General features: G+C 44.3%; 1 protein-coding gene across 4 annotated transcripts; it reads left to right on the top strand.

The window, feature by feature from the left end:
• Nucleotides 1-1,391: 1,391 nt before the first annotated feature.
• ttbk2a (tau tubulin kinase 2a) lies at nucleotides 1,392-25,065 on the top strand. Of its 4 annotated transcripts, none has more exons than XM_048975198.1 (16): nucleotides 1,392-1,705; nucleotides 8,863-9,015; nucleotides 10,173-10,320; nucleotides 13,737-13,810; nucleotides 13,897-14,037; nucleotides 14,129-14,233; nucleotides 14,515-14,580; nucleotides 14,696-14,788; nucleotides 14,904-15,029; nucleotides 15,224-15,381; nucleotides 15,811-16,018; nucleotides 16,522-16,736; nucleotides 17,488-18,010; nucleotides 19,733-19,996; nucleotides 20,723-21,666; nucleotides 23,098-25,065. In XM_048975198.1, exons 2-16 carry the CDS (start codon nucleotides 8,947-8,949, stop codon nucleotides 23,543-23,545), a joined length of 3,582 nt encoding a protein of 1,193 aa, XP_048831155.1. In that variant the 5' UTR covers nucleotides 1,392-1,705; nucleotides 8,863-8,946; the 3' UTR covers nucleotides 23,546-25,065. The 4 variants fall into 4 exon arrangements, with proteins under 4 accessions (XP_048831155.1, XP_048831157.1, XP_048831156.1 ...); XM_048975199.1 differs by lacking the exon at nucleotides 1,392-1,705 and adding an exon at nucleotides 1,753-2,081; XM_048975200.1 differs by lacking the exon at nucleotides 19,733-19,996.
• Nucleotides 25,066-27,006: the final 1,941 nt, after the last annotated feature.

Below are 27,006 nucleotides of genomic sequence, written 5' to 3' on the forward strand. Positions count from 1 at the left end.
AGATGGCACTGAATCAATGTCTTCGTTTTAAGGTTAAGGGCATCTTGGTGTGTCACTGGTAGCACGGCTATTTCCAGGGTTGGAGGTTTAAATTCCACCCTTGCATGCCCTCTGTGTATTTCAGGGCTCTCTCCAGGTGCCCCAGTTTCCAGCTGCAATGGTAACAATGGATCAGAGTCCCATCCAGACTGTACTTCTGCCAAGTGCTCTATGCTGCCTGATTTGTAAATGCAACATTCATTCTATGTTTACTCTGGGCTAGTTTGGTGAGTATCAGATTCGGTTAAACATTCAGTGAAAATGCTCTTATTTTTAGACTAAACACTCACCATGGCCCAGTACTGTATAACTACTCTGGAAAATTGGTAGATTGCCCAGTCAATGTCGATTAGCTTACAAAATATTACTTGGGTTTTGCATCGTTATCATTAATATATATTTAACAGATGCTTTTATCCAAATGGTTGAAAAAGTGAGGCATACAGCACATACAGCACATTACAAACATGCTGCCATGGAGTTGACTAGACATAACTGCAGCTAGTCTGAGCTTCCAATGTATACCCAGGTAGAAGTGTAAGCAGCATTAGAGCAAGAGCTACACAACGTCTTCCAAACAAAACGAGAAACTGATAAGACTGCTATTAAATTAGCAGAAAGTGCTTCACTAAGAATGCTGACGGAACATGGCGTAGTAACCGGCTAGTAGAGGTGTTCCTGGAACAGATGAGGCTTGAGACATTTCTTGAAGGTGGAGAGGGAGTCTGATGACCAGATTTGGTTCAGCAGTTCACTCCACCAATGAGGGACTAGAGGTGAGAAACATCTGGAATGCCACTTCTCACATGGTGGAGGCAGCTCCGAACAGCTTTGGATTGAATTAGTTTATTATTTTATTAATGCATATACATCAAAATATCACTTTAACATCTGCAATTAAAAATTGTGAGGCTGTTTCCATTATTTGTCACACTCAAAACTAAAAATGAACAATAAATGCAATAGCTAATTCTAATTAAAAATGCATACTATCAGACTAAGAAAATATGTCTATTTTTGTCTGTTTTCGATCATCAGAAATACACACTAGAAAATAGGCCTATTTCATACTGTACAACTATACATACTTCAAGTGAGATAATTTCTAGGATTCTTTTGTTAGTGAGGCCAAGTAAAGGATTATTACATGCCTAAAATATAACCATATTACAACTCGGCTTTCATTTGCCATGCTTTGCATGTCGACGCGTGTGAGGAACCAGCGAAGCACACTCCATTGACCATTACTCGGAGAACACGGTGTGAAGGCGCGGGCATGTTGTTGATACACACGTGCACTAGCGAATGGGAGTGCGCGTTCGTCGAGCGTGCTGTTGCGAGGGGCTAAAGTGTTGTGAACGAGCGCGCATGCAGGCTCGCTCTCTCTCTCGAGTAGCACGTCACAGAGCTGCAGCGCGCGAGAGATGCTGAGGTGACAGAAGGAGAAAAGGGACGATTTTGTAGCCAGTCATTTTTATATTCTTGCTTTATGACAAATGCCGGCGTAAACAATTTGGACGTCGTCTGCGAAGCCGCCACCCTGTAGAGACTGTATATGTCCATAATGGGATTAAAGAAGGCGCCTCGGTATTTAATTAAGATACACATAAGGGAATCCTTTTAACCACACCCGGCTCCTTGTGGATCAAGGATTGGCGATACTAAGGTAGGGATACTACGCAATTAGGGTAGTGCACAGCATCAAAGAAACAAACATGGTTCCGCATACGAAACCGGCGATGGGCAGTAGCATTTTTGAACTGGTATATTTTGGTAGCGTGACGTTGCCAAGGTCGTCATGTGGAGGCAGCTAGTTTCATGTCTCAGTGCGGGTTTTTTTCCCAGGATTTGCAAGCCGTAACCTATGGCAGCTTGTGTGCTTATAAACGCGATCCCGGGCAGTAAATCTGAAGACGTGGAAACCCTTGCCAGTAATAAAACACAATCTTTAAGTGTGGTGTCCAGAAGCGTAGTATCGGGCCCGTTCAATAGGCGTCTGTGTGCAGCCTAATTACCGGCGTGACATTTGCGCGTGAATTAAGGTAAATTCTATTGCTTTGTTATCTGAGCAATATATTCAGATCATGTTTTCTAACTGTAATACCAAATCATTGGCATAGAAATGAAAGAGTGCGCTTGGTTTTCAATAAAGCAGTTACGATAACAGGCAGTGGCGTAAGGTAGCAAGCTGTTTCATTCCTATATATTTATGGGCAGGTATTTCATATTAGGCGTAACTGGATTGAGGAATTACTCACGATAGGGAGAACAAGTGTCAACCAATAATGGGGCAAAAAATATAAGCGCGCGCATATACATATGTGTGCGTGCGCGCGCGTGTATTTGTATATATATGTATATATATTATGTATATGCATATCACAGAATTTGTCAATTTTGTCATTTTCGTTCCCAGCCAAAGGAGCTATTTCTCGCGAAATATTACAAATATAACAATTTCTACAATTATTATAATGTTTTATGTGTCTGTTTTATTAGACAGTTGGACTATAATTGACAGTGAATGTGTCCATCACTGTTTATTTAACATCAATGGAAATTAAATCCAGATGATTCCCTGCTGGACTTGGAAAATGTGTAATTTAAGTTCATCCACCAGTTTCCACAACAATGGCAAGTTGGCCCTGGAATCGCTTGGCTTGGGGTTGACAATTAATAGTGTGTGTTTGCGGGTTTGCTTATTGGTTCTGTGATCAGCAAAATGATCAGTATCATTAGAAAAGTGTGACATTGAGCTAGAGCATTTTCAGAAAACTTTGTACATAATGCTATCCACTTCTGCTATGATATGTGTGCATTGTAATCCACAAATCCTTAAAACACATTTTTATTGATCTGTTCATGCATTGTCAATATTAAGTCATTTAGTTAGGGCTGCAGAATCTATCCTGGGCAGTATTTCTGGTACGGTAGGGTACACTCTGAGCATGGCGCTGATGTCACTAATGCATTCAGCTAAATAAAGGGGTATTTGTCCCTAAGGACCTGCTTGATTCCCTGTGAATAATGGGGTACCTCCGAAGCAATTAGAATATTTTTTAGAATGTATTTTAATTGTTGTATGATTATTTTTGTCATAACCGAACAGCATCTAAGTCAAAATCATGAATAATATGAATAATTCTTGATTCAAAACTGGGAAATTGTATGTTGGAATATATTTTGTACTGACTGGTGTTTACGCTGTCTAAAAGATCCAGTATTGTTCCATCTTGGGTAGGGTTACATTTGAGTTATTTTGGAGGATATTGTGATCAAAGGGGTTAGTATTATTTATGGGAAATGTCCCCTCATACTATACTGATTATGTGACAGAAGTATGATTAAAAATAGCAGTGACAACACTGCCCTGCTATACAAAATGTAAACATTAGTCATCCGTAGTACTCTGGGAGAAGACGGAATTGGTTACGTTTATTAAGTGAATGCGTTAAGACCAGCATTGTGTAGCCGATGGCTGCAGATCTCAGGCAGAAGATGTGGAGTCTTAGTACTGTCGCTGTGACTGACTTTGTGTAGTCGAGTTGCATCTCACTTTCGGGAAGTCAAGTAAACAATAAATAGGATGTACTTGAAAGGATATTACTTAGTATTCTTTTGTAATTAGTCATGGGAAGTAAATAAATCCTTTCAAATACCTTCAAAACATTTTAATGGTTGATATGAGTAATAGAAACTCTGCTAACTTCACATTTTTATCTTTATCTGAGAAAAAATAGCTTTGTATTTTTGGTATTTTTCTGTTAATGCCAAATGTAGACAGAAAGTGGTCATAGTGCTATTAGCATGTCTCCTAATAAAATATTTTGACTCATTCGGTGATGAGATGCACTGTATATGCAGTGATTGTTGGCTTCACACGTTGCAGATAACATGACACTGAAAGATTCCCACAATCTACCTGCAAACTTGTAACACTGTATAACCAGCCATATACTGTAGTTATTGTACTCGAATAGCCCTTCTCTAGAATCATGTTTAAATCAGCCACCAGTGTTTGTTTGTATCCATTTCAGAATTGTCCCAGTTCATTTAACCATATTGGACGATGAGTCTTGAAAAAAATCAAATGCACCTAATTGAATTATACCACATTAATAAATTCCGCCTGATTTCTTTCTTTACCTGGCTATTACAGCGTAAACTTTTTTTAATTTCGATTTAGTTACACAGTGAGGAACCCAAAGCTACGGAATGACCTTTAGCTCACATACTTGGTGCGTTTTGTCGTGTTGCTAACTGGTGGTCACTGGCGGCTTTGTCCTGCAGGATGGGCTAGAATCCTCTAGAGATTTTTTTTAAATGCAAAGATATATTTCTTTAGAAGGAGTGTCCGTTTTGTGTGCAGCTGAGATGTGTTTCAGAGGAGGTGCCTAAGGGGACAGACACGGCCTGGAGGAAGACGAAAAGTAACCAGGTTCACGTAATAAGCAGCTGCTTATTGGCACTTTTTACATTCATCTTATAACAATAACAGTGAGTGCTGACATGTACCATAAAGGTTTATGTATGTTAAGTATTAATTAAGTATAAGTACAGATGTTCAGGTGCTAAATTTGTTAAGTGTAGCTGTTAAGAGAGAGCTGGATCAACTAGCATGCTGTACTCATGGAGCAGTTGGGGATAAGTGCTACAGGATTCGAACCTGTGGTCTTCCAGATGTGTTTCACATTTCACATGTAGAACATTTTTCAGTTGATATTTTTAAGCTTGTAGGTTTCGTGCTGTAAAAAGATTGCTTGAGAAATCTTACACAAATGAGCGTCATGCAGCCAGTGACTAAAATTTTAGTACAAACTGTCATTTTCCAACACACATTCATAAGTGTAGATCGCAAGCACAAAACGTGCCATGGACAAATTATTATTCATGGATATGGGTTCTGATTAATGAACTCAGAATCCTTTGGCAGTCTTTCAATCATGCCTTCCCCTCCCACCCAACAATTCTCTGTACTTGGCTGTTGAGTCATTGTTTGGTCATGGTTTGATAGTGCTAATATGAAGTCCCTTTGAATCTCGCAAAGCCATTCCATTCTTGGTGTTTGTGTCCTTAGGTCGGTGAAATCATCAGACTTACATTAAAAAATACATTCGTATATTAAGAATACATTAAGAAATATCCATGCAAATAAGATTATTGTCATATGCACAGTAAAGCAGTGAGTTACCCCATATAAGTAAGTGGAAATCTCACTCTGCATTGTCTGTCTGTATACAGTTGACAAGTATCAAACATAAGATACAACATCAAAAATGGAGTGCAAGGTAAACATAGAAGCATAAAGTATAAGAGACAAATATACATAAGATTTATCAATGGGATATGAGGAAAAAGAAATGCCTCAAGTAGAGGCAGATGAGTTGTGCAAAGTCTGCAGCATTGTCCTGTGTGTGTGTGTCATGTTCAGTGCTCATAGTGAGGTTCATTTTCAACTAACGTTGTATAAGACCTTCTATGCTGTGTGATGTAATGCTTCCTGTAATACATCCTGGTGCCAACTGGAAACAAATTTTTTTTTTTCAAATATATGGAGGTCTTGTACTAGACAAATCAATATTAAGAATGTAATTGCTGATTGAAGACAGTATTGCTGATTACGCATGGAGTACGGTATTTTACTGGGATAAGGAAAATCCAGATTTTTCTACCTGATTTTTCGTCACCATTGTATATCTGCCCCCTTGAAGCTCTTCACTTCTGGGTAATGACACAAGACAGCAGTGATGTCAGTGCTCTACAGCAAACACAGGACATACTTAGGAACAGAACCCTGTTACTCTGCACACCTATTTCAAACCAGTGCATCTGCAGAACAAAGAATGGCAATATAATAGGGGCTGTACTGAAGCCGTCAGTTTTCACTGGTGATATTATCAGAGAAACAGTTTTCAGAGTTCTTGAGGGAATGTAAATTATGGTTCTTCATTATGTGTAATCTTTTCGTGAGATTTTTAGGTGAATTGTGCCTGTGCAGGAGCACGGTGGGTATTGTCGCATACTGCATGTGCTGTAGGCTAAAATCTCACCACAAGTAAACATGCACTCTCATTGTATTCATAGGTTACTGACAACTTACTATTATTTCCCCTCACAGTTAAAAGACATGCAATTCAAGTGTATTGGCAACAATGAATGGTCTGTACATCTCTAGCCTACCTATTGTAAGATTAGTTCTGTATCACTGTAACCCTGATTAGCTACGCGGCAATTACTATATATAAAGATTTTACTACTGAAAGTGTGCAAGGCAGGGAAAGCAGACTAATGCCCGATGTAGTATTAAGAATAAGGTGCTAATCATTTGTTTGAAAATAATTTACCTGCTACACTTAATGGGATCACTATTACCTTGGCAAGCTTCTGTGCAATTCTACTGACTTTCCACTCAGCTGGGTCTTCAGTTTCAACCCGACGGGGTAAAGAAAAATGGCAGGCCTTCTAACCAAGGTACTGTTCATAAAAGTTGACCGATTTTACTGCACTGTTTGCTGCAATACATCTGCCCTCTGCTGGTGTGGTAAAATATCATTGCTGTACATCTTCATATGGACCATGAGTAATCCATGGACCGTAATCGCATATGGAAAAGTATAAACTAAGCTCAGTACACCAACAGTAACATCGCTAGGTGGTGATTTCCATATACGCGATTTCCGCAGCAAACTGCAAAAATGTAACCAATCGATAACAGTTTGTCATCTATTTTTATTACTGATTATTATCGTTACCGATAATAGTTATCGATTAGTTGTTGCAGGCCTACATATGAATTTAACAAGTCATACAAATTAACTGGTTTATGTGGAATTGCTTTCATCACATTTTTTTGCGTGACCTTTTGTTTATAAAATAAGTTTAAAGGTAACAGTAGATGGTTGAATTTGAACAAACAGAACATGCTTGTCTCTTCTTAATGGGGAACTGCTGGGGATAGACTTTCATTTCTAAGCTGTAGCAAGGTTGTGTCCTGGGGTGCGGCTGGTCTGCCTTGACACCGTGTCCCGCGGGGCTCTTGTGTTCCCTGGCAGCGCAGAAAGGCTGAAAGGAGAGCGGCTTGGCCAGATCCACAACACGACAGGTGCAGCAGCTGCAGTGGGCTGACGCTAGAATCTCACAGGCTCTGCGTCAGTCCTTCACTCCGTTCCATCTGTCCGCATTTTGACGCTTGTGTGTGCAGGTGCTTCAAAAGCAGGTGTTGCTGAACTGGTTTTGTTGCTGTTGTTTCATTCCAGTTGTTTTGACCCGATCCTTCCAAATTGCCGTGACAGTGTGTGAATCAGGATGGCAGTGCTCAAGCTGTTTAAGGGCGATAACTGTTGCTCATATCATCAATAACTCTACTGTTGTTTATATTGTATTGATTGCTTTGTAAATCCAAGGGTGATAAATGGATTACATATCACACAGAAAATTTAATTATCTCGCCCTGTGATATAGGTCACATAAGATGCAAAATCTGTGTATAAACGTAAGAAAAATCTATTAAAACTGAAGACCGTACCAATTGTAGTGTGTAGCCTACTGGGACAGAATTTTGCATTGATTATTTATAGTGACAGGTGATTTTAAATGAGAATACTTTCAGGTGACCGATAACTGGATGCTGGATATTGTCATCTAGCTATTTTTTCCCACCATGAATCCAATCAGAATGATTCTGTATCAAAGTAAATTTTTCTGATACATGTTTAACTGCATCTGGAGAGACAGTTATTGGTAGAGGTTCGATGATTCAGGATAGGTATCGGCACGGAACCATTCCTCTTAGATGGATCAGGGATCAGCCGTATGTGACCGATCCACGTCCAGTACTTACTTATTTCATTTTTTGACAGTCTGTAAAAAGATTGTACAAATCGATTTAACAAGAAATATGAACTATCACATGACAGCTCTTTCCCATTTTAGTTGTGTTTTTTGCGGGATTAAAGCTGAACACTAATGCTGCCACTCAGTTTTGCTGCCACTCAGAGGGTGTAATCGCAGTGACTTCTGCATGTGGTGACGTCACGCGCATACCTTACGCTGTAGAGGGAGGGTAGGAACATCCGATAAGAAGGTGACTTTCTGAGAGTATTTTACACTTTTAACGACAACTAGTAGCACAGCGATTTGCGATCTTTGTAAAAACAAAGTTTTGAGAGGTGGAAGTGATGTTTAGTGGAAAATCCCATTAATCAAAGCCCACACAGTTGTGTGAGACAACGTGAGTAATATGAAAAACAGCATTGGATGATTTGGGAGTCACTAGCTTGGGCTGCTTTGCGCGATCACTACAGCTTGTGATACACGAGGGGCTGCTATCGCAGCGAAGTGTAAGTGATGCTGTTGCCAGTGGGAGAAAAATTGTGGGGCATTTTAAGCATTCGCCACTTGGGTATACTCGCTTGGAAGATACTCAAACTGAACTGCAAATGCCTCAGAAACACTTAAAACAAAATGTGCAAACGAGGTGGAACAGTACGCTATCTATGTTTCTGTTAGCTTAATTAAAGCTTTTTAGGCATGTTCAGGTATCGGGATCTTAGCAGCAATGAAAAAGTAGGATCGGTGCACTTGTAATGATTTAACATTAAAGTTAAAAAAGCTCTTGTAATGGAATCTGTATTGGAATCGGATCAGAACTGAAAAAAATGTGGATGCCTAATTATTGGCATAGATGGGTTTGTAGCTTGTGAAATGCTTCCTGTATGTTGCTCCAGGTCGGTAATAATGAAAGAAAATATCGGGTACGTAGTAGTTCAGTGTTTGCCGTTTTATACAGTTCCATATCTCTCTCTGTCTCTTTGTCTTTGGAAGTGACTGTAAAAGGGCCTTCATGCCTGGCCCTGCCCTGCTTTGGACATCCTAGAGGAAGCACTTCGTGGACTCCAGGGTGGCACGATGAATGGAGGGGTAGAGCAGGCTGATATTCTTTCCGTGGCTGTTCTCGTCAAGGAACGATGGAAAGTGGTAAGTTCCCAGAACCTGCGTCTCGGCCGGCCCTCCCCCATAATCCTTTGCGGAGCGTTTCCCCATTTTCAGTTGGCTCTACTGTCCTTTCACGCTCTTTGCTGCACATTCTGCTCTCATGCCGTCTTTCCCCATCAATCAGGTGGTTAGCTGTATGTATTTATCTGCTTTAATATCCATGTCTTAGTGTCATGTTTATCTTATGTTCATGTGTCTCATTATTTGTATTTTATTCAATAATTCTCACTTGCACTATGACCAGTGAGAACAATATTTCACGTCAGTGTATGATGCATAAAATATCTGAAGCTGACAAAAAGGATACTTTGTCTTTCCTGTGACTTATTTCTAATTTAATTTGCAGAAACGTTAACAGATAAATCGTTTCTAGTGCCGTGCCCATCGGCCTTGGTCCCGAAGAGAGGTACTCAGTTGGTATCATGTATTGCATCGATTACCGTTCAGTAATTTCATGTTCAGCATTAAAAGAACTGGTTTCATTGGTGTTTGGGATTTTAGTATAATCAAGATGCTTGGGTAGGTTTCATTTAATTGAACAGTTGCATTTTTTATTACATCCTGGTACGATCTTTATTGACATTTGGCTTGTATACCTCTGGAATAGTATCTAAAACCAGCTTAATAGGGGCTGTTCAGGACAAAGGCAGTATCCACAGAGGCCGTGTTTGCATTGTGCTGTGACTAAAAAAATCTTGCCTCTAACTGAACTGTGTCACGGAGCTGTTCCACTACAGTGCCGAGGGTGACATTGCAGTGGCCGTCTCCGCGGCATTAAGCATGCCTCTGCGGGATCTTAATTTAGATTGCAGCACGCTATTTGCGGCAATCCCTGACCCCGCCTCTTTCGCTGCTGACAAAGTGCCGTGTGAGGTCGCTGTCTTCCTCTCCCATGGGGAAACACATTGTGCAACTCCGGCTATTGTTAATATTAGATAAAATGCTGTTTCTCTGTAGCAAAACTGGTAGAGGAGTGAGTGTTTCTTATAATAAACATAATAATTGATTTTTATTGTGTTTGTTTTTTTTTTTTGTTTTTTGTTTTTGCAGTGAAACAGTTCAGTGAAGAATTATTCAAAATCTAAATGCCACGACTGTACAGATCCAGACAGGTCCCAAAACTGCTCTTTTCTTTCCAGCTCAAGAAGATTGGTGGCGGTGGCTTTGGGGAGATCTACGAGGCCCTGGACTTACTGACGCGGGTCAGCGTGGCGCTGAAGGTTGAGTCCGCCCAGCAGCCCAAGCAGGTTTTGAAGATGGAGGTGGCCGTGCTGAAGAAACTGCAGGGTGATTCCCAAGCTCCGTTACGATCATTCGCTGATTGTTCTGCTCTGGAGTAGTGCCATAAATGCCTACAATAACACTTTTGTTTTATTACATAGTAAACACTGATCCATCCATCTTCTAACCATTTATCCAGCTGGGTTGCAGGGACGTCAGTGGCAGCACAGGGCTGGGGTACACCCTGGACAGGATGCCAGTCCATTGCAGGGCACACGCACTCGAACGCTATGGGCGGTTTAGAGATGCCAGTTCAGCTACCTGCATGTTTTTGCATCGCAGGACAAGTGGAGTACCCAGTAAAATATGAGAGAACATGCTAACTGGGACATAGAGGTGGACATTGTCTTCTAGCTATTTTTCCCAGAAAGTAAAAATCCAGACAAAGATTTTGTTTCAGTTGACCAGCTGAGCATAAAGAGTGACAGTCACAGAGGACTCAACTGGCTGGTTTACTTTCTGGACCTGAAGTGTCCACCACTGTTGTGATGATGTGAACCCATAGTCCTGCAGCTGTCAGGTGGCCTTGGCACTCACTGAACTACCACAAAGCTTATGGTCAAAACCTTTAAGGAAAAGCTATTAGAAAATAGGAAAAGTAGAGAACGAATAAGCAAACAACCTATTATAAAACCAATTGCATTGTAGTAACAGTTAAATGTTTTTTGTTTATCTTCCAACCGCTTAATCCATTACAAAGTTTCAGTGGCTTTCAGTAATTTGGTAATTATAGAATATACAGCACTGCTATTTGCTGTGAATATTCCATTATGTAAAATGTCTGTAATCTGCCATCAGATTTTAAAATGTAAAGAACTGAAGTTGCCCACACTAAAACAGTGCAGAGATTCTCACAGTGACTTGCAGCTTCTGTGACAGGCAAAGCTCTCATGTTAAAATGGTGCCGGTCAGGATGGAGAGGGCAGTAAACATGAGCCCAGGAGGGACATGGAGCTGCCGAAATGCTCCTTCCTCATCTCCTGTTCTGGGCAGAGACACAGCAAAACCCATTAGGAGATTTCCAGTGGGGGCATCGTTTTTCTTTTCTTTTTTTTTTGCCTTTACTCACTCCCCCATCTCTCCCCCTCCCCCTTCGCCTCCCTAACTGGCTGTGGAAAAATCAATACACTGGGCTCGGGCTTTCTGGCTGATAGGGGCGGTGGTTCTCCTTCTTCCTGAAGGCAGCGGGCTGAAAGTGGAGAGTCCCTGTCCTCGACTAACCCTGGGTCTGTGTGGCAGGAGGATGTGGCTGAAGCAGCCTGTCTCCTTCACTTTGTCCCCTTTGTCAGAAGAGGTGGCACGCATTGCAGTAACCTACTTCTTGTTGGTATAAAAGCACAGTGGAAGCCGGTCAACTTGCACATACTCTCAGCGGCCACGTTGTTGGGTATACCCTGGGGTATCCAGCACATGGCAGGGTCCCTTGAATATGTGAAATGAAATGGAATATTATAGCTCAATGGAGTATTATTTACACACAAATGTTCTGAGGGCAGAAAGATAAATGATTGGTTATCTCTCTGAACCAATCAGAGTAGGTGGGTCCAAGCAACTAGAGGTGGTGGAACCAACCAATAAAATGTCTTGGTTTTGCCGCCTCTTTTTTCACTCAGAACATTTTTATGTAAGTAAAACTCCCACGAGTAAAATTAGATGTGAAATTATATATAAAATTAGGCGCGGGTGGAGGGGGGGGGGGGGGGCAAGGTGACATTCTGTGCCCAGAATTTTTAGGTATCTCCTAGGGTATAAATAGGACCATTTTCTGTTGATTTCTCTTATTAAGATGTTTTTGACCACTAAACTGCTGTTGCCTGGCTGTTTTTTATTTACTGCACCATCCTGTGTAAACTCTAGACACGGCGATGTGTAGGAATCCCACAGAGGTGGCTATTTCTGACAGGATGGAACCACCGCATCTGCCACCGACAGTCACGCCACATTGAATATCGCTTAGATCGTGCATCTGAGCTGTTCTAATGCTTAGCCAAACAGTAACTGAACCTTTTGACTCCCTCTGTGCGTTTTCTGTACGGAGGAGCTGGCGGCTTGTGTTAACAAGCCTGTGTATTTAATAAGCTGGCTGCCAAGTGCAGGTTGTCAATAATCTCATGCTTTAAATAGTTTTCGTGTGAAACCCGTTGAAATGCGTTGTTTAGTCAGCAAGCAGAGTTCTGGCTTTTACCCCATATATATAGTGCTTAAGGCACATAAACAGCCATATACAATATTCCTACGATATAAAATGTTTTCTAGCAGATGCACAATTGTGATTAAGGGTAATATTTCTAAATCCAGTCCTCGGGGACTCCCAGTCGCTCCATGTTTTTGCTCCCTGCTTGGAGCTTGGAGGGAGCAAAAACCTGGACTGTCTGTGGGTCCCTGAATACCGGACTGGGAAACACTGCTTAAGAGAGAAATTCCTTGTTTTGTGATCAATAAGATCTATGCAAAATTGGAACTTAATAAAGGAAACAAGGCTAAGCAGATAAAGGCACGTGTTTATATCCTAATTTATGCAGCTGTTTTTATAATTTAGGAAGTAAAATACATTTTTTGATTGCATAGATGCCTTAATGGTGTGAATGCCCTGATTACTAGGCACACTAGATGACATCATCCACAGGAAATGGCATAACGTGGATGTGTAGCCCATGCCTAGGGGGGGGGTCATAGATCTCTGTTTAAAATCTCTGTCTTATTAGAGCTGAGTAGTTATTGTTGTGTGCTGGTGTGGAAAGACTCAAAGTGCCCTGTCTCTGGAGGCAAGGGGGGAATCAAGCAGGGTGTAATTTGTTTGCCTGAGCTGAATAGCCAGACCACCTAAGATGGAGTAATGTATGACAGACATCTGTACACGTCCCATATATTTTCTACAATCTCACTCTGTGGGCTTGTAGCATCAGCCAGATTGCACCTTGGAGAAAACTCCCTGTTATCCTTTCAGTCTCTCATTTGAATGTGCCTGATTTAGGGCCCGATTTAGGGCCATGTTGTCTGCGTTTGCACATCATTCATCCTCTCCTTGTTGTTACTGTCTTATGATGTACCCCTTACCTTTCTGCTTCATTTCCCATTTTATAGCTTATTGGTTTTATTTTATATAAAATGTTTTATAGTTTATGGTGTTTTTTATTTATGCTTCTCGCTTTACATTCTCTTGGCAACCGAGAATTATGAGGGCAAAGTGAATGAAAGGGGCCCTTCCTTGGACTCCATTGGGATTGGTGTGGAGACTGGCTGGCTACCCTCTGGATCCCTGAGGAGCTGGACAGCTGTAAATACGGCCTGTAAATCTGCTGGGCGACAAGCAGGGGGGCTCCGGGCCGGATGAGGGAGGGGGGTGATGGGGGGGGGAAGCATGCTATGGCCTCTGGAAGGAGTGCATTTGTTGACAATGGGTGCCCGTTTCTCCTCTGAAGGAAAGGACCACGTGTGCCGCTTCGTGGGCTGTGGCCGCAACGACCGCTTCAACTACGTGGTGATGGAGCTGCAGGTATGGCGCGCTGACCCGGCTCTGTCCTTCGGCCCCGCCACGTGTGGCCGAGTCTCCAGTCTAAGCGAGCTGCCGTCCGTCCATAGGGTCGGAACCTGGCGGACCTACGGCGGAGCATGGCCCGTGGCACCTTCACGGTCAGCACCACGCTGCGGCTGGGCCGCCAGATCCTGGAGGCAATCGAGAGCATCCACTCGGTGGGCTTTCTGCACAGAGACATCAAACCGGTGAGAGAGAGGGCGTGAGGCCGGAGCACGGGCTGGATAGGCAGGATCACGGCTCTGGTGCATTCATCCGCTGGTCTTCTTCTTCCCCTAGTCCAACTTTGCCATGGGCCGGTTCCCCAGCACGTGCCGGACCTGCTACATGCTGGACTTTGGCCTGGCACGTCAGTACACCAACTCTTGTCAAGAAGTTCGGCCGGTCAGTGTCCCAGCTCAAACTGGGTTTGGAAACACAGATGTAGATGGTTTGTGTCGAGCTGTTACTGGGGAGCGGGTTAGGGTTAGGGCCCTGTGCCAGTCACCAATTCAAATCCCATAGTCAGCAGAGTGATTTCGCAGTTGGGCTCTTTAGCAAGACCCTTACCCATCAAATGCTCCAGGAATTGCCTGACCCTACTTTCAATTGCATGTTTAGGTAATTGTAACTGTAATTGTAATTATCTTCCTTGCTAATCTGTTCTGTATTTTGTTCCCTTGTAGCCTCGCCCCTTGGCTGGTTTCCGGGGGACTGTGCGCTATGCATCCATCAACGCACACCAGAACAAGGTACATGCATGCAGTCATCCCTCTCCCACGCTTCTGCTTCCATGCTGGTGCTTCTTACGCTATTTTCACCTACTCTGTGCTGACATGTTCCTGGCGGTGGGGCTTATCTCTCCAGGAAATGGGTCGGCATGATGATCTTTGGTCCCTCTTCTACATGTTAGTAGAGTTCATGGTAGGCCAGCTGCCTTGGAGGAAAATCAAAGACAAAGTAAGTTCTGAGGACAGCTGATAGTGATACTGATGATGGCTGTCTTGAGACGTTAATTGAGGTGATCTGTGTGTGTGTGTGTGGGTGCAAATCCTTGATTCTGTTACTCCCTCAGGAGCAAGTTGGCAGGCTCAAAGAGACCTACGACCATCGGCTCATGCTCAAACATCTGCCTTCAGAGTTCAGCGTATTCCTGGACCATGTCTGTAGCCTAGACTACTTTACGAAACCTGACTATCAGGTAAAAGGTTTAGTTGACGCTTGTGTCCCATAATCATTTTTCTGACGCAAACCGCTATGAACAATTTCAAGTTTTAAGTCTTCAGAAATAGTTTCTTAACATTAGTGGCGCTGACGCCCATTGTATCTGTTACAGTGATGTATTTGTGAACAGGTCTGGGACTCTCTTAACCGATTGTAACTGGTTTGCTGCAGCTATTGATGTCAGTGTTTGAGAACAGCATGAAGACCTACAATGTGGTAGAGAACGACCCATATGACTGGGAGAGGAGCACATCGGATGGGATCTTGACCATTAACTCCACGGCAACCACAGCGCAGCACCACACCCGGCTCACGCCAGCGCACATGGGGTATGATGTCATCAGGACCCCCAGTCCCCAACAGCCTTGGGGGTTTCCTCCTGCTCTGCTAAGCTTATCAGAAGATTGTTAAATATGCCAAGATTTACATTTCTCAAAAAATCACATCATAAGTCCTTGGGCATAGTTTTCAAAACTGAAAATATAATATAATTTATCACCCTATTAGAATTAATCTCCATGATTTGTACCAGCATGCAAATTACCATAAATGAACTATACCTATGTTGTCTGTTAAGCCCAATGGATACTTCATGTGAGAGATTATAGGCACCAGACTTTACAGAAGCAATTATACCACATCAGATTAACTTCTTTACAAAAGTGCATCTGAATCAGAAGCAAGACTGAGCCCCGAACCGTTACGTGACCTGCAGAATTTTGACCCTCCAGTAATGGTGATGTTTTGTCCCCGTGCAGGATGGCAAATGCATCCTTAGTCCCGGGAGACCTGCAGAGGGAGAACACAGATGAGGTTCTGCAAGATGAGCAGCTGAGCGATGGGGACAACAACTGTCCCCCTGACAAGCAGGCGGGCTTGTCAGGCCTGCCCCTGTGCCCCCAGGAGACCGACGTATGGGAGGAACGTGACCGTAACCGCAACCGGATCAGGCCCATCGTCTGGAAGGTGCAACACACTTGCATCCATGACCAAGAGAAATACAATAACCCGACATTGACTTTTGTGTCAGCTAAATTCCCTTTTCACTTTGGCACATGACATGGTAATGTGTGTCTGTAAATATGAGAAATTAATTAGCAAAAGCTTGCTGGTTGGAACATGCTGTCTCCTTCTCACCATAAGCATTGTCTAACCCAGAGGTTTCCAGACTGGGGGCCGTGAAATTACCACGGCGGGGGCTCCTCCCAACAGCTGAATCATCATTCATTCCGCTGACGAAAACTATGATGAAAATTATTCGTTGACAAAAGATTTTTCATTGACAGAAACGAGATTATAGAATGCAGTTATATTATGGCAAAATGTACTTGTAAATGTGATACTTTTCATCAGCAACTAAAAACAAGAAGAAAAATCTTCGTACCTTCTGACGGGGGACCTGGCAGGCCAACAGAGTGTGGGAACCACTGATTTCACCTCTGACCTTCTCCTTTGATTTGCTCCCCTAGGCGGCGACGGAAGAAGAGCATAGTCAGAACCACGGGGACCAGAGCCCGTTTGCTGGGCCCAGCCTGGGTTCTCCCGTGCGGGTGAGGTCTGAGGTGGTGCCGTCAGATCTGGATGCCCCGCTGCTTAGGAAACTGCGTAACATCCACAGCTTCGAGCTGGAGAGGATGCTGACTCTGGAGCCCAAACCCAGCACCGATCGCTTCCTGGAGACATGGTCAGACCCAGTCAGCACCCCATTCTGTTATGGCTAAGGCATTGAGTATTAATTATGTCTGTTTTGTTGCTAGGTAAAAACAAAACTGCTTTTTTGCCTTGTTTTGTCCCTTAGCAGATTTATCCACATTAGTCTTTAATTCCACTATGAATTATTCCTAAATAATTTCAGAGGTTGCAGTAAGAGGGTCTTAGGTCTCGAGCTTCACCCTAACCCTAATAGTAAAAGCCTGCATTCCTAACCCACCACATTATCTACTGCTCTTAAAATGCCCGAGTGGGTTTAAAAAAAAAACTGCCATGTTTAATAAGTTGTCAATAATTACTTAAACCATCTTTATTTTGAATCTAAATGCTTCTAGGAAACGCACCCTTAGGATGATCTGGATATAATAATGTAATTCATAAATATTAAGTATCTTAGCCATGATTTATTAATGTGAGATCTATTATTAATGCTAAAAAAACAACTCTTTATGGTAGAAGTTACTCAACAGAAGGCCACTTAGTCTCAACAAGTTGTAACACCATGTTCTTCATTATTTTAACTTTTGGGAACGTTTGGAAAAGTTGAACTTCACCTGATCAGAGCCTTTGAGTGCTACATAAATCATTACTCATGCATATATAACTGACTAGTTCACCATGTGCAGTGAAGTACGGCAGCGCAAAAAGCAGCATTTCTGTATGTTCGCTGCCATGCTTGCTTTACGTTCCACCTTCTCCTTCCTCTGCTTCTGTCACCCGGCCAGTTTAGGGAAGCCGCAGGATAGAGACAGTCAGGCTGGGTTGGGTCTGACCGTTCCCGGCACGCGCGGCGAACACGTGTGGCATTACGACGAGGAGTTCGTGTCGGGGGGGTGCTCCCCCAAGCCTGGCTCTCTGGGCTCACTGGAGCAAGGAGAGGGAGCGGCCAGCAGTGGCTTTGTGGCCGTGAATCTGAGCTCGGGCCAGCAGGATGTGGATTCCCGGGAGTGGGTGGTGATCGAGCGCGGACGAGACCTTCAGGATTTCGGTTCCAGCGGGACCGGCCACCCCAACGGCATCAGGGTCTCCAGCAGCCCCTCAGAGGAGGAGCCAGAAATATTACAACCAGGCAAAGACGCATCTAGTGGGGGTAGGGGTAGCACTGGCTCTGCCCCAGTACCCATAACCACCTCTAGAGGAGGAGCCAAGGTGGAGAGGCTGGACCTAAGCATGATGCCCCCTGGGAACCTGCCTGCTGTGACCCCCACTAGCCCAGCGGAGGCCATGGCTGAGGGAGTTCTCACCCAGGTAAGGGCCTGGTCTATGACTGGAGCCATGCGATTTAGTGGGCTTGGTTTGAGTTTTGTGGTGAGGTCTGTGAAGTTCACAACGGAGTGGATTCTGGTTACGTACATGCTTCTCTAAGCCTTTGAGTAGAGCAATGTGTAGTTGCTTATACATTCCAAATAGTATAGCGAGTACAGAACATTAATGTTCAGTACTGCTTGGTAAAAGTCATAATATCTTTCGGTGTTATGGGGATACCTGGGTACAGTAGATATTTATTGACGTCTGCATTATTTGGGCAGCCTTAGAAGTGAGAGTGTCAGTGAAGGTCTCAGGGGTAGAAAATGTGGTGTCTTTGCTAGCGAAGGTCTCTAGTTCCAGAATATTCAGTTAGGTTGGGTTCTTGGGCCCTCAGGTGGATCTTTCGTAAATTTGGGGCACCTGTGGTATTTAAGTACAGTATGTGACCGAACTCGGCTGTGGTGGAATGTTACTATTGTTAAACTCTGCTGCCACTGATTCCCTAAACAGAGTTTTTTTTTCTATCATTTTAAGCTATATGCTTTATTACTTCATACTTTGTTGCTACGATTTCTCAGCTTTTTATCACTGATTTTAAAAGGCATTTTTCATGCTCTTAGGGCTCCTTCTGAAGCCCTTATCAAATCCAACTGTTTTACAATTCATCAGATTATTCTCCATATTTGCGTTTTCTGATCTTATTTATATATTGCATATTTATTTATATAATGCATATCAACTGAATAGTGTTAATATTAACACCGAAGTATAATAATAGTAATATGACTTGTTAACATTAGTAAAAGCAGATATGCTTCACTTATTCACTGTTGTATGAAAAATGCCTTTAATTCAGCTTGTATGATGGGTCTGCTAAATCTCTTCATTTGCCGTTGCTTGAGCATTCGCTTTTCAACAAACCGTCACCTGGCTTTTATCGTGACATTGTCAAAATCAAACCCTTACCGACGAGCAGTTTCTAGGCTTTCCTCAGCCTGCCTACCTATAGTACCTGTTTCAGTAGCAACTGTGTCGAGGATGATCTGTCTGCGCCCCTGAGGCGTTCTGCAACATGCTTCTGTGCACCAGTATGTTAACAAGTATGAGCAATAAATGAACAGACTCACGCAATTAGATTTTATATTCTAGTTTAGGCGATTATTGCAGAGGTGAGACCACACATTAATTCTACATTAAGCGAAAACGGATTAAAAAGATATTAGACATGCCAGATGCTTGTAGATGCAGTGCTAGCTAAATTTGGGACGCTGTACGCCTATAGTAAGTCGGCACAGACCAGCCCTGAGTCCTGAGTTACTCTCTCCATCAGCTAAAACATTCCGTCCTGTTCCTTGAGGGTGCGATGAGGAGATGAAAGGTGACTCCATCCTTCTCAGGGACATGCACTTGTTGCACCTGAATATTTATGTCACTCAGCTCCTGCTGAAAATATGGCGGATCCAAATTCCGGTGGAGTCACTAACTGGTTTCGGAGGAGTACGGCTCCTATAGCTTGGGCATAAAACCCAGCAGGGTGGGGGATTTATGATTATGCCGTTACGAAATTTTAGCTTTTGCCTAATTCGGGGGGAGGGGACCAGTGTAGCGTTGTGGACCACATCCTGCACACAGCTACTTTCCTGTGGCATGCCCCCTTCCAGTCATCCCATTAAGATTAATGTGCTGCTATCTTCCCGCCGCTTCCCCCCCCACCCGCCACAGCTACCCACCTCTCCCCGGTCCCTCCCTGAGGAGCTGGTCGCCCGGACCTCCAGCCCCCTGTTCCTCCGCTCCCCCAGCCCACACACCCTCCTGACCACCCTGTCGGACCCTCTGCACCAGCACGCCGGCAGCCTGCGGCGCAGCCATTCGGCCGAGCAGCAGCGTTCCCCCCCCGGCCGTAGGAGGCTGCCCGCCTTACCTGCGGCCGTGGCCTGCACCAAGCTCCCCTCTGTCATTCGCATCACTCGGGCTCAGCTGCAGCAGGTGAACACCCCCTCCACCACCGCCACCCCAGTACCCCCCCCCTCTTGTTTTCTCACTGCCCCCCCCGCAAGTCATTAGCTTCATTTCTTCATTTCACTGTGCTTTTGAATTGCTGCAGGAAACATGCGAACCTCTCTGACGTGCTGAGCATGCTCGCATGTTAATCGTGTTTCTCTCTCAGGCTTGTGTAGCATCGGGGCCCCCGCACACACGCCTGTGTATAAAATGTGCGGTCATGTTATTTGGAAATCATGGTGACTCCTCTCATGTATTGATTGCCCCTCTGGGTTCCCTCCTGTTTCTCTTCTCCTCCTCTTCTTCGGTGTGGTTTTCTGTCTGCTTGAGATTCGATTCTCTCATCGGTCTGTCCTTTAATCTTTGTTGTACATTTCATATTTATTGGGAGTTCTGTTGGTCATTAGTTAGTAATTCTGTCTGTCACTGGTCATGGGTCTGTATGCGATCGTTATGTGTTCTTCGCTGTGGTTTTCTAAATGGCGTTAAAGGTGATTTCATAATGCGAGCGAGCTGTGTGACTTGTTTGGTTGTATTCTGTGGTTTCTCCTGTGAATTTGAGTGTCTTCTGCTTGGTCTTCTCCGTGTGCTTCAGCGGTCCAAAGGTCCAGGAGCGCCGAGGAGTGCTTTATCTCCCCCTTACCGGAATGGCTGACAGAGAATGCAGTCACTTATGCCTGCTTCTCGTTTTCCTTCCTCCTACTCTTACAGCTGACGGCGCCGCGTCCCTCTGTGCTGTCCTCCCAGTCTGTCTCCGACAGTGTGCCACAGTGCCTCATGCTGGAAAAACAAGACACTGATCTCCAGCCCCTAGACAGCACAGCTGATCTGCACTCACCCCAAGAGCGCCTACCCACCCAGCCTGGGAGCCCCAGCGACCCCCTGGGAGACAAGGTCTCGAACGGAGACGCCTTCCAGAAGGTGGGCAGCCCTGTGCCGAGCCTGGTCTCCTCCACGCGCTCTCCCCGATCTCCCCGATCTCCCCGTTCTCCCCGATCGCCGCAGTCACCACGCAGCCCCGTCTTTGCCAACGGCCATCTGTCGCCCCCGATGGTGACACCAGGCGAAGGCGCCGGTCCATTTCCAGAGCTGAAGGACCCTGAGAGTGACTCTGGGTATCCTGACCGTTCCACGGAGCCCAATCCACAAACACTGGAGGAGGTGGATGGAGGCGGAGTGGAGAACACCGGGCAGAACCTGTCGCCACTGCCGCTGACGGCACGCAGAGACCCGGCCCGGCGGCTGAGTCGCATTCCCATCCTGGAGCCTGGCAGCCTCCTGGACTCCCCTTCCCCTGGCTCTGCCAAGGAGAAGCTGCTACAGAAGAAGGCCCACCACCATGGCACTACGCCTTCCTCACCTTCACCCTCTCCGTCCCTTTCCTCCGACAAGCGCCCCCCTGTGGCCACGCTGCCACGGGACCCGCTGTCCTCCGCATCTGACCGTTCCCAGGACGAGGAGTCTTACCTGGGATCCCGCTCTGACCGCCAGGGAGATGACGCTCCTTCCCTCTCCTCCTCATCCAGTCCACTGTCCCGTAAAAGCAAGATCCCACGCCCCGTGGCCCCCCTGCCAGCGCCTCAGCGCTTTTCCGCCCAGTTCTTCCCCCGCCCTCCCCCAGGGAAGCCCCCCAGTCGATCTGTTGTCGATGGCAGGTGAGTCTGCATGTCACGCTTACTCTGCAAATGTACTGCATTTGCCCAACGCTGTCGCATGACATGAGTGTCATGATGTTGACAGCTGATTGTGTTAGTCAGAGAAAGGGTTAAATTCCAGCTGATTAGATCAGCCATTATTACACTGTTCTACGCGGTGTGAGGCTACATTAAGCCATTTTGCCACAATACTGATAAATATCATTGTTAGTGTCTGTGCGGCAATTTTGAATAATTTGGGGGTTTTTTTTAGTATACAATTTCATCACTCTTAACTTCTCTGTAGATTTCATTTTAATTTCAATATATATTTATAGATGGCAGTTTGCAGCAAGAAGTCTCTCATTTTCTGCTCACTTAGAGCAGAACATAAAATAATTTAAACTGTGCTCAGTGCTCTTCCTCGTCCCTCTCGCATGGTGGGTTAGTAACTCAGTTTGATGGTGATTTGTGCTGGTGTTGGAATACAGGGACATGCAAGTGCTATTTTTTTTGGGTGCAGATATAATGGAGGCGAACCTTTGCATCAGAAAAGGGCAACTTCTGTCAGTTTTGTTCCTGATCCGTTTTACCACGATTTTCCTTTGGTATTATTGTTAAAGATCCCACTCGTCTCACGTCATCCGTGTTGGGCAAAGCCAGCTCTTTTGGGGCTTCAGCAGTGAAACCTGATGGCCGTTTCACTTCCTCCACAATGCCAGCGGGTCAGGGCCCCGTTCAGCTGCCTGCTCTGCTTGTAGCAGGAGCCCTGATGTTTGGATGACGGGCAATTTATCTGATGCTCTGAGAGTCAGCCTTAGTTTTACAGGTGGCTGTCGACTTGCGACCTCGATCGGTTCCGACCGACAGGACAAGTCGATTTGGCCGTAAGTCGGCCCTTTATTCTATATGCAGAAATTATAAGTTTTGTATACTGTATAATATGAATTATATCATCTTTAGGTTATATTGTTTGGTGTCTTTTAAATCTTTATCGGCATTTTCTTAGTTCGTTGCTGCCAGCGGTTAGGGCAGGAATTGTCATACAGTGGCGCTGGACAGGACTCGCAGTGCCAGACGCGGTGCAGTGGTGGCCACTGGTTTGCCGTCTCAAAACGGTCGTAAAATCCATTAGTCATAAGTTGCTTAAGTCGACAACAGCCTGTACTTTTGAATAAGGGAAACGACGTTCCCTATTGTCATTGTGTCTCAGTGTATGTATAATTCTGCTCAAGCCAGAAGCTGGAGCGCCATAGCGGGGGTGGAAGTTAGGACAATTCCAAGAACCCCCCCCAAGTTACACAGGCCCTACATTTTTCGGAACAGAATTAGATTGCTCTTTAGTTGGGGGTCCGATATGATATGCTTTCATAGGACCCAAAATACCTAGCAGCACCCTTGGCCACGGATAACTAGCATTTGGCTTCTCTCTTCCTGCCGTCTCTCCTCCAGGCTTCGCCGGTACCGCATCCGTGCCGGTAGCACCAGTGATTCTGATCTCCTCACCTGTCTGGCCCAGCTGATGCATAATGGTTCTCCTGTCCGAGGATCCTCCTACGGCCGTTCGTCACTGCACGGCGGCTTCCGGGGCCCCTACGGTGGGCCGTGCGTCCCCCAGCGCAGCGCCAGTGCCTCCCCGCGTGGCTCCTTCTCCCTCCAGCGCTCTTCCAGCTCCTCCCCCTCCCGACACGAGCTGCGGGGGGGCGGGATGGGAGGCGGGCCCGGCGGCTGCTTGAGCCGCAGCCGCTCGCCGCCCAGCTTCTCGGGGTCACCGCCACTGCGCCGGGCCTACCCTCAGGAGGGCTGCTGTGGCAGGCAGGCGCGTTCGGGGTCCTGCTACAGCCCCCGGGGCAAAGGCTGTAGCCGTGAGGGCAAGTGCCCCAGCAAGCTCAGCAGATAGTGCCCCCACAGCAGTGCTGTCGAAGCGGAGGATGGGAACAATAATGCTGGTGTCTGTGTTGGGGGGGGGGGGGGGGGGGGGCATGGCTTTTATTGAAGCCAGTCTTGTTGGATGTTATCAGAACATTTTAGAGGTTTTCTCACCTTTCTCCTCACATCACAAATAATTACTGCATATTTTTCTGCTCTTCCTGACACTGTTGATGTCTCTCTTGACATTCCTTTGCTTTCTGGGATTCCTCCGTATCCTACATGCTTTTATTTAAAACCATGCTTGAGTGAAAGTTTGGTAACACTTTACTTAAAGCGCTCATGTATAATGCATTATAGATGCATTCATAAAGTATTATAGACATGGCTATAACTATTCATAAAAAGGCATAACACATTATAGCCATGTTTATTATATATTATGAATGCTTTCTGAAGCTCTCATCCTCCTCACCTGTCTGGCCCAGCTGATTCATAATGGTTCTCCTGCCTGAGGAATGTATAATTCACTATATCTTCATAATGCATTATAATGCCTTATACTAACCATTATGATGCATTACGAAGGTGTTATAACTGCATTATAATGCATTATTTAGGTATTTATAATGCATTATGATGACTGCTTTAAGTAAAGTGTTACCAAAAGTTTTTCTGTTTGCAAACAGAGCTGTATATCCTGGCTTCCTGAGCCGCATTTCATTTATTATGCATACACTATTTTGTAAGTAGCGTACTTGTTTGAGATAGCAGGGTCAGACAGGCTCTGAAGCAATTTGGGTGATAAGGATCTCACTGAGGGGCCCAAAGGTGAAATCTAGTTTGTTAGCTCTGGGATTTGCACCAATGACCTTGAGATTATGGGCACCGCATTTGAACCTACTGAGCCACGCGTCACCTGAACCGCTGGTGTATTGGGAAGCCTCTCCAAAGGGACTCAGAGTGAAGTTCCCCCTAATAGGAACCGAACATGGCCAGGGTGTCTGGTGTTCCTACCATACTCACTTTATATAGATGCATATATAGGCATAGAAATCTGACTTAGCTCAGACCTCAGTTCTACTGTAGGATGCAAGTGAATATGTATTTATTGAACCGTATGTGTAATGCATAGTCAAATGTATAAAAACATTTAGGTATTTACTGACTGCATGCTGTACTGGTAGTGTTCATCACATTCAGGTAGTCTGCTAATGTGTTGTCAGGCAGTGAGTGCGTGGGCATGAGTGACCGGGGCAGGAAATCCACCTTAAACTCCTTTTTTAGGTCCCTGTTCCTTGCTTATGTAGGCATTTGGACATTGGGCATCACTTTTATGTTCTGAGGGCAGTGTCATCTGTCTGCAGAAAGACTGAAGGTACTTAGGGCTTATTTTGCCCACTAGGACAGAACTGGCCTTCATGCTGCTCCCATGGAAGAAACGATGGGGCTTCACTCTGAGTGCTGTGCGGTTTAGAGGCCTTAGATATCAGACACAATGTATTCCATGTAATGATTCATAGGTATCGAAATAAAAGTTTCTTAAAATGTTTTATGTAAAATTTTATTTGCATGTGTGACTTCTGTCCAGGACAGGGGAAAAGTGGAATGTTGGCGCCTGCACAGGGTTTGTTCCCGCCTGCGCCCAGTGTTCCCGGGATAGGCTCCAGTCCCCCCCCCCACGACCCCAGTTGGAATTAAGCGGTTTCAGTAAATGGATGGATGGCTGGAGTCTCAGATTTGTTGCATTGCTTTCAATTAAAAGGATCACTGTCAACACACAGGAATACTATTTGTTTGTAGCTGTTTTTCGTCCCTGAGCTAAACTTTTTTTTCATTCTGTTTGTCCCTAATTTAAAAAGATCGGAAGACGTTTGAATACTGACTTCCTTTTGGGGAATTACTGCTTTTTTATCTTTTACTGTAAATGTGTAATTTACACTTGAAGCCATTAAGAAGCTACTGTAAGAGTTTACTTAAGAAACATCAGGTTTATAATGAGGTGAAGCTCAAACAGGAAACACACTCATTTTCAAAGTAGCATTTTCGTAAAGACTGATGGTACAACATGCCAAGGTGAAAACCAGAATTTTGAAGACCGTATTATTGACTTACGGGGTAAATATTAAGTTAAAACAGGGTGGAAATCTGCAGTTTGGTTTGCATTGCGAATGGTGCAGGATTTGAGTGTCACGGGCCTCTTACCTGCTTAGATGTGATTCTGTTGTACTTGCACTATAAAGAGGTGTTTTTTTCCTTTTTTATTTTTTTTATTTAGTCACATCGAGACAATTCATTAACAAAATCATAGATCTCAGAGAAATGCCCACCTACCCATAAACTTGTACCCTGTACATGTAAGATACTGTAATATATATTCTGCTAGTTACTACTACTCTTTGCATGCACTACACATAAAGAAAAATAATACAACATGCCAGTCTTCATATGCTTCATCCGTTTTGAGTGTAAGTTAGGAAAGCATTCATATATATGTAGACACTTATTTTAAGTAACATAGTTACTTTTAGTTTCTGATTGGCCAATTCTGACTGGTCAATTCTTCCAATCACGTGATTGGTTAGTATCCCCCACTACCTTTCCTCCACTTTCTCGCTGTACATCTCACTCTGCACTCTTTTCCAGTTGTAGCTGTCCTTTCACGTTTTCCTGTGGTGCGCATCTAAGTAAAACTCCTCCAGGGCTGTACTCTCTGCTTAAAACTGCGATAGATTTTGCACTAAACCGAATCCATGTATGGTGAACATTTGGGATACCTTCATACCTTAAAAATGCAAAGCGAGAATGATCATTTTATTAGCATTAATCCAGTACTGTGTGAAACTTACATGAACTGAATATAATTCTTTGTAACTTAGAAGTTAGATTGTGTTATATCTATTGGAATGAGCTGGACTTCAAGACTTCGAGAGGTGACTTAAAACCGGCAGACTCTGTAGTTTTTGAGAACTGGAGTTTGCCCTGAGGATGTGTGCACTGTAATGGATAGAGGGTTCTGTAGTCCATCATGCAGTTTGCTGCTTTACTTTGCATTAAACTGTGTAGTGACACATTTACAGAGAATGGCATCGCCTCTGTATAACAGAGCAGATCATGTCCCAGTGAGATGGAATTGCTTCAGGATCTTTTGGTAACTGTGTTCAAAGAACTTTTCCTGGAAATATAGACTGAAATGTACTACTTCAATGAGCACTGTGACATGGTTGTTCTCTGCAACTATACCAACAATTCCAGGTTTTCAGAGATGGTGGTGACAGAAAGCAGTAAAATACCGCTAGTTTTCTGTCACCTGTAGTCCAACCTCAACATGTGCACAGCTTGATAGAGTTGTGAATTGGAATGCGTTTTATATTTTGAATGACAAAATAAGAGTAATCATAGTAGAACACAGTGCTGAAAGGAAAGTAAATGTCTTGGTGCAGAAAAGGGGATTTACAGTATATGGTATTTTGTCTATTAAATATCTCTGGA

Source organism: Brienomyrus brachyistius, chromosome 14 (genome assembly GCF_023856365.1).
Source record: "Brienomyrus brachyistius isolate T26 chromosome 14, BBRACH_0.4, whole genome shotgun sequence".
NCBI lineage: Eukaryota > Metazoa > Chordata > Actinopteri > Osteoglossiformes > Mormyridae > Brienomyrus > Brienomyrus brachyistius.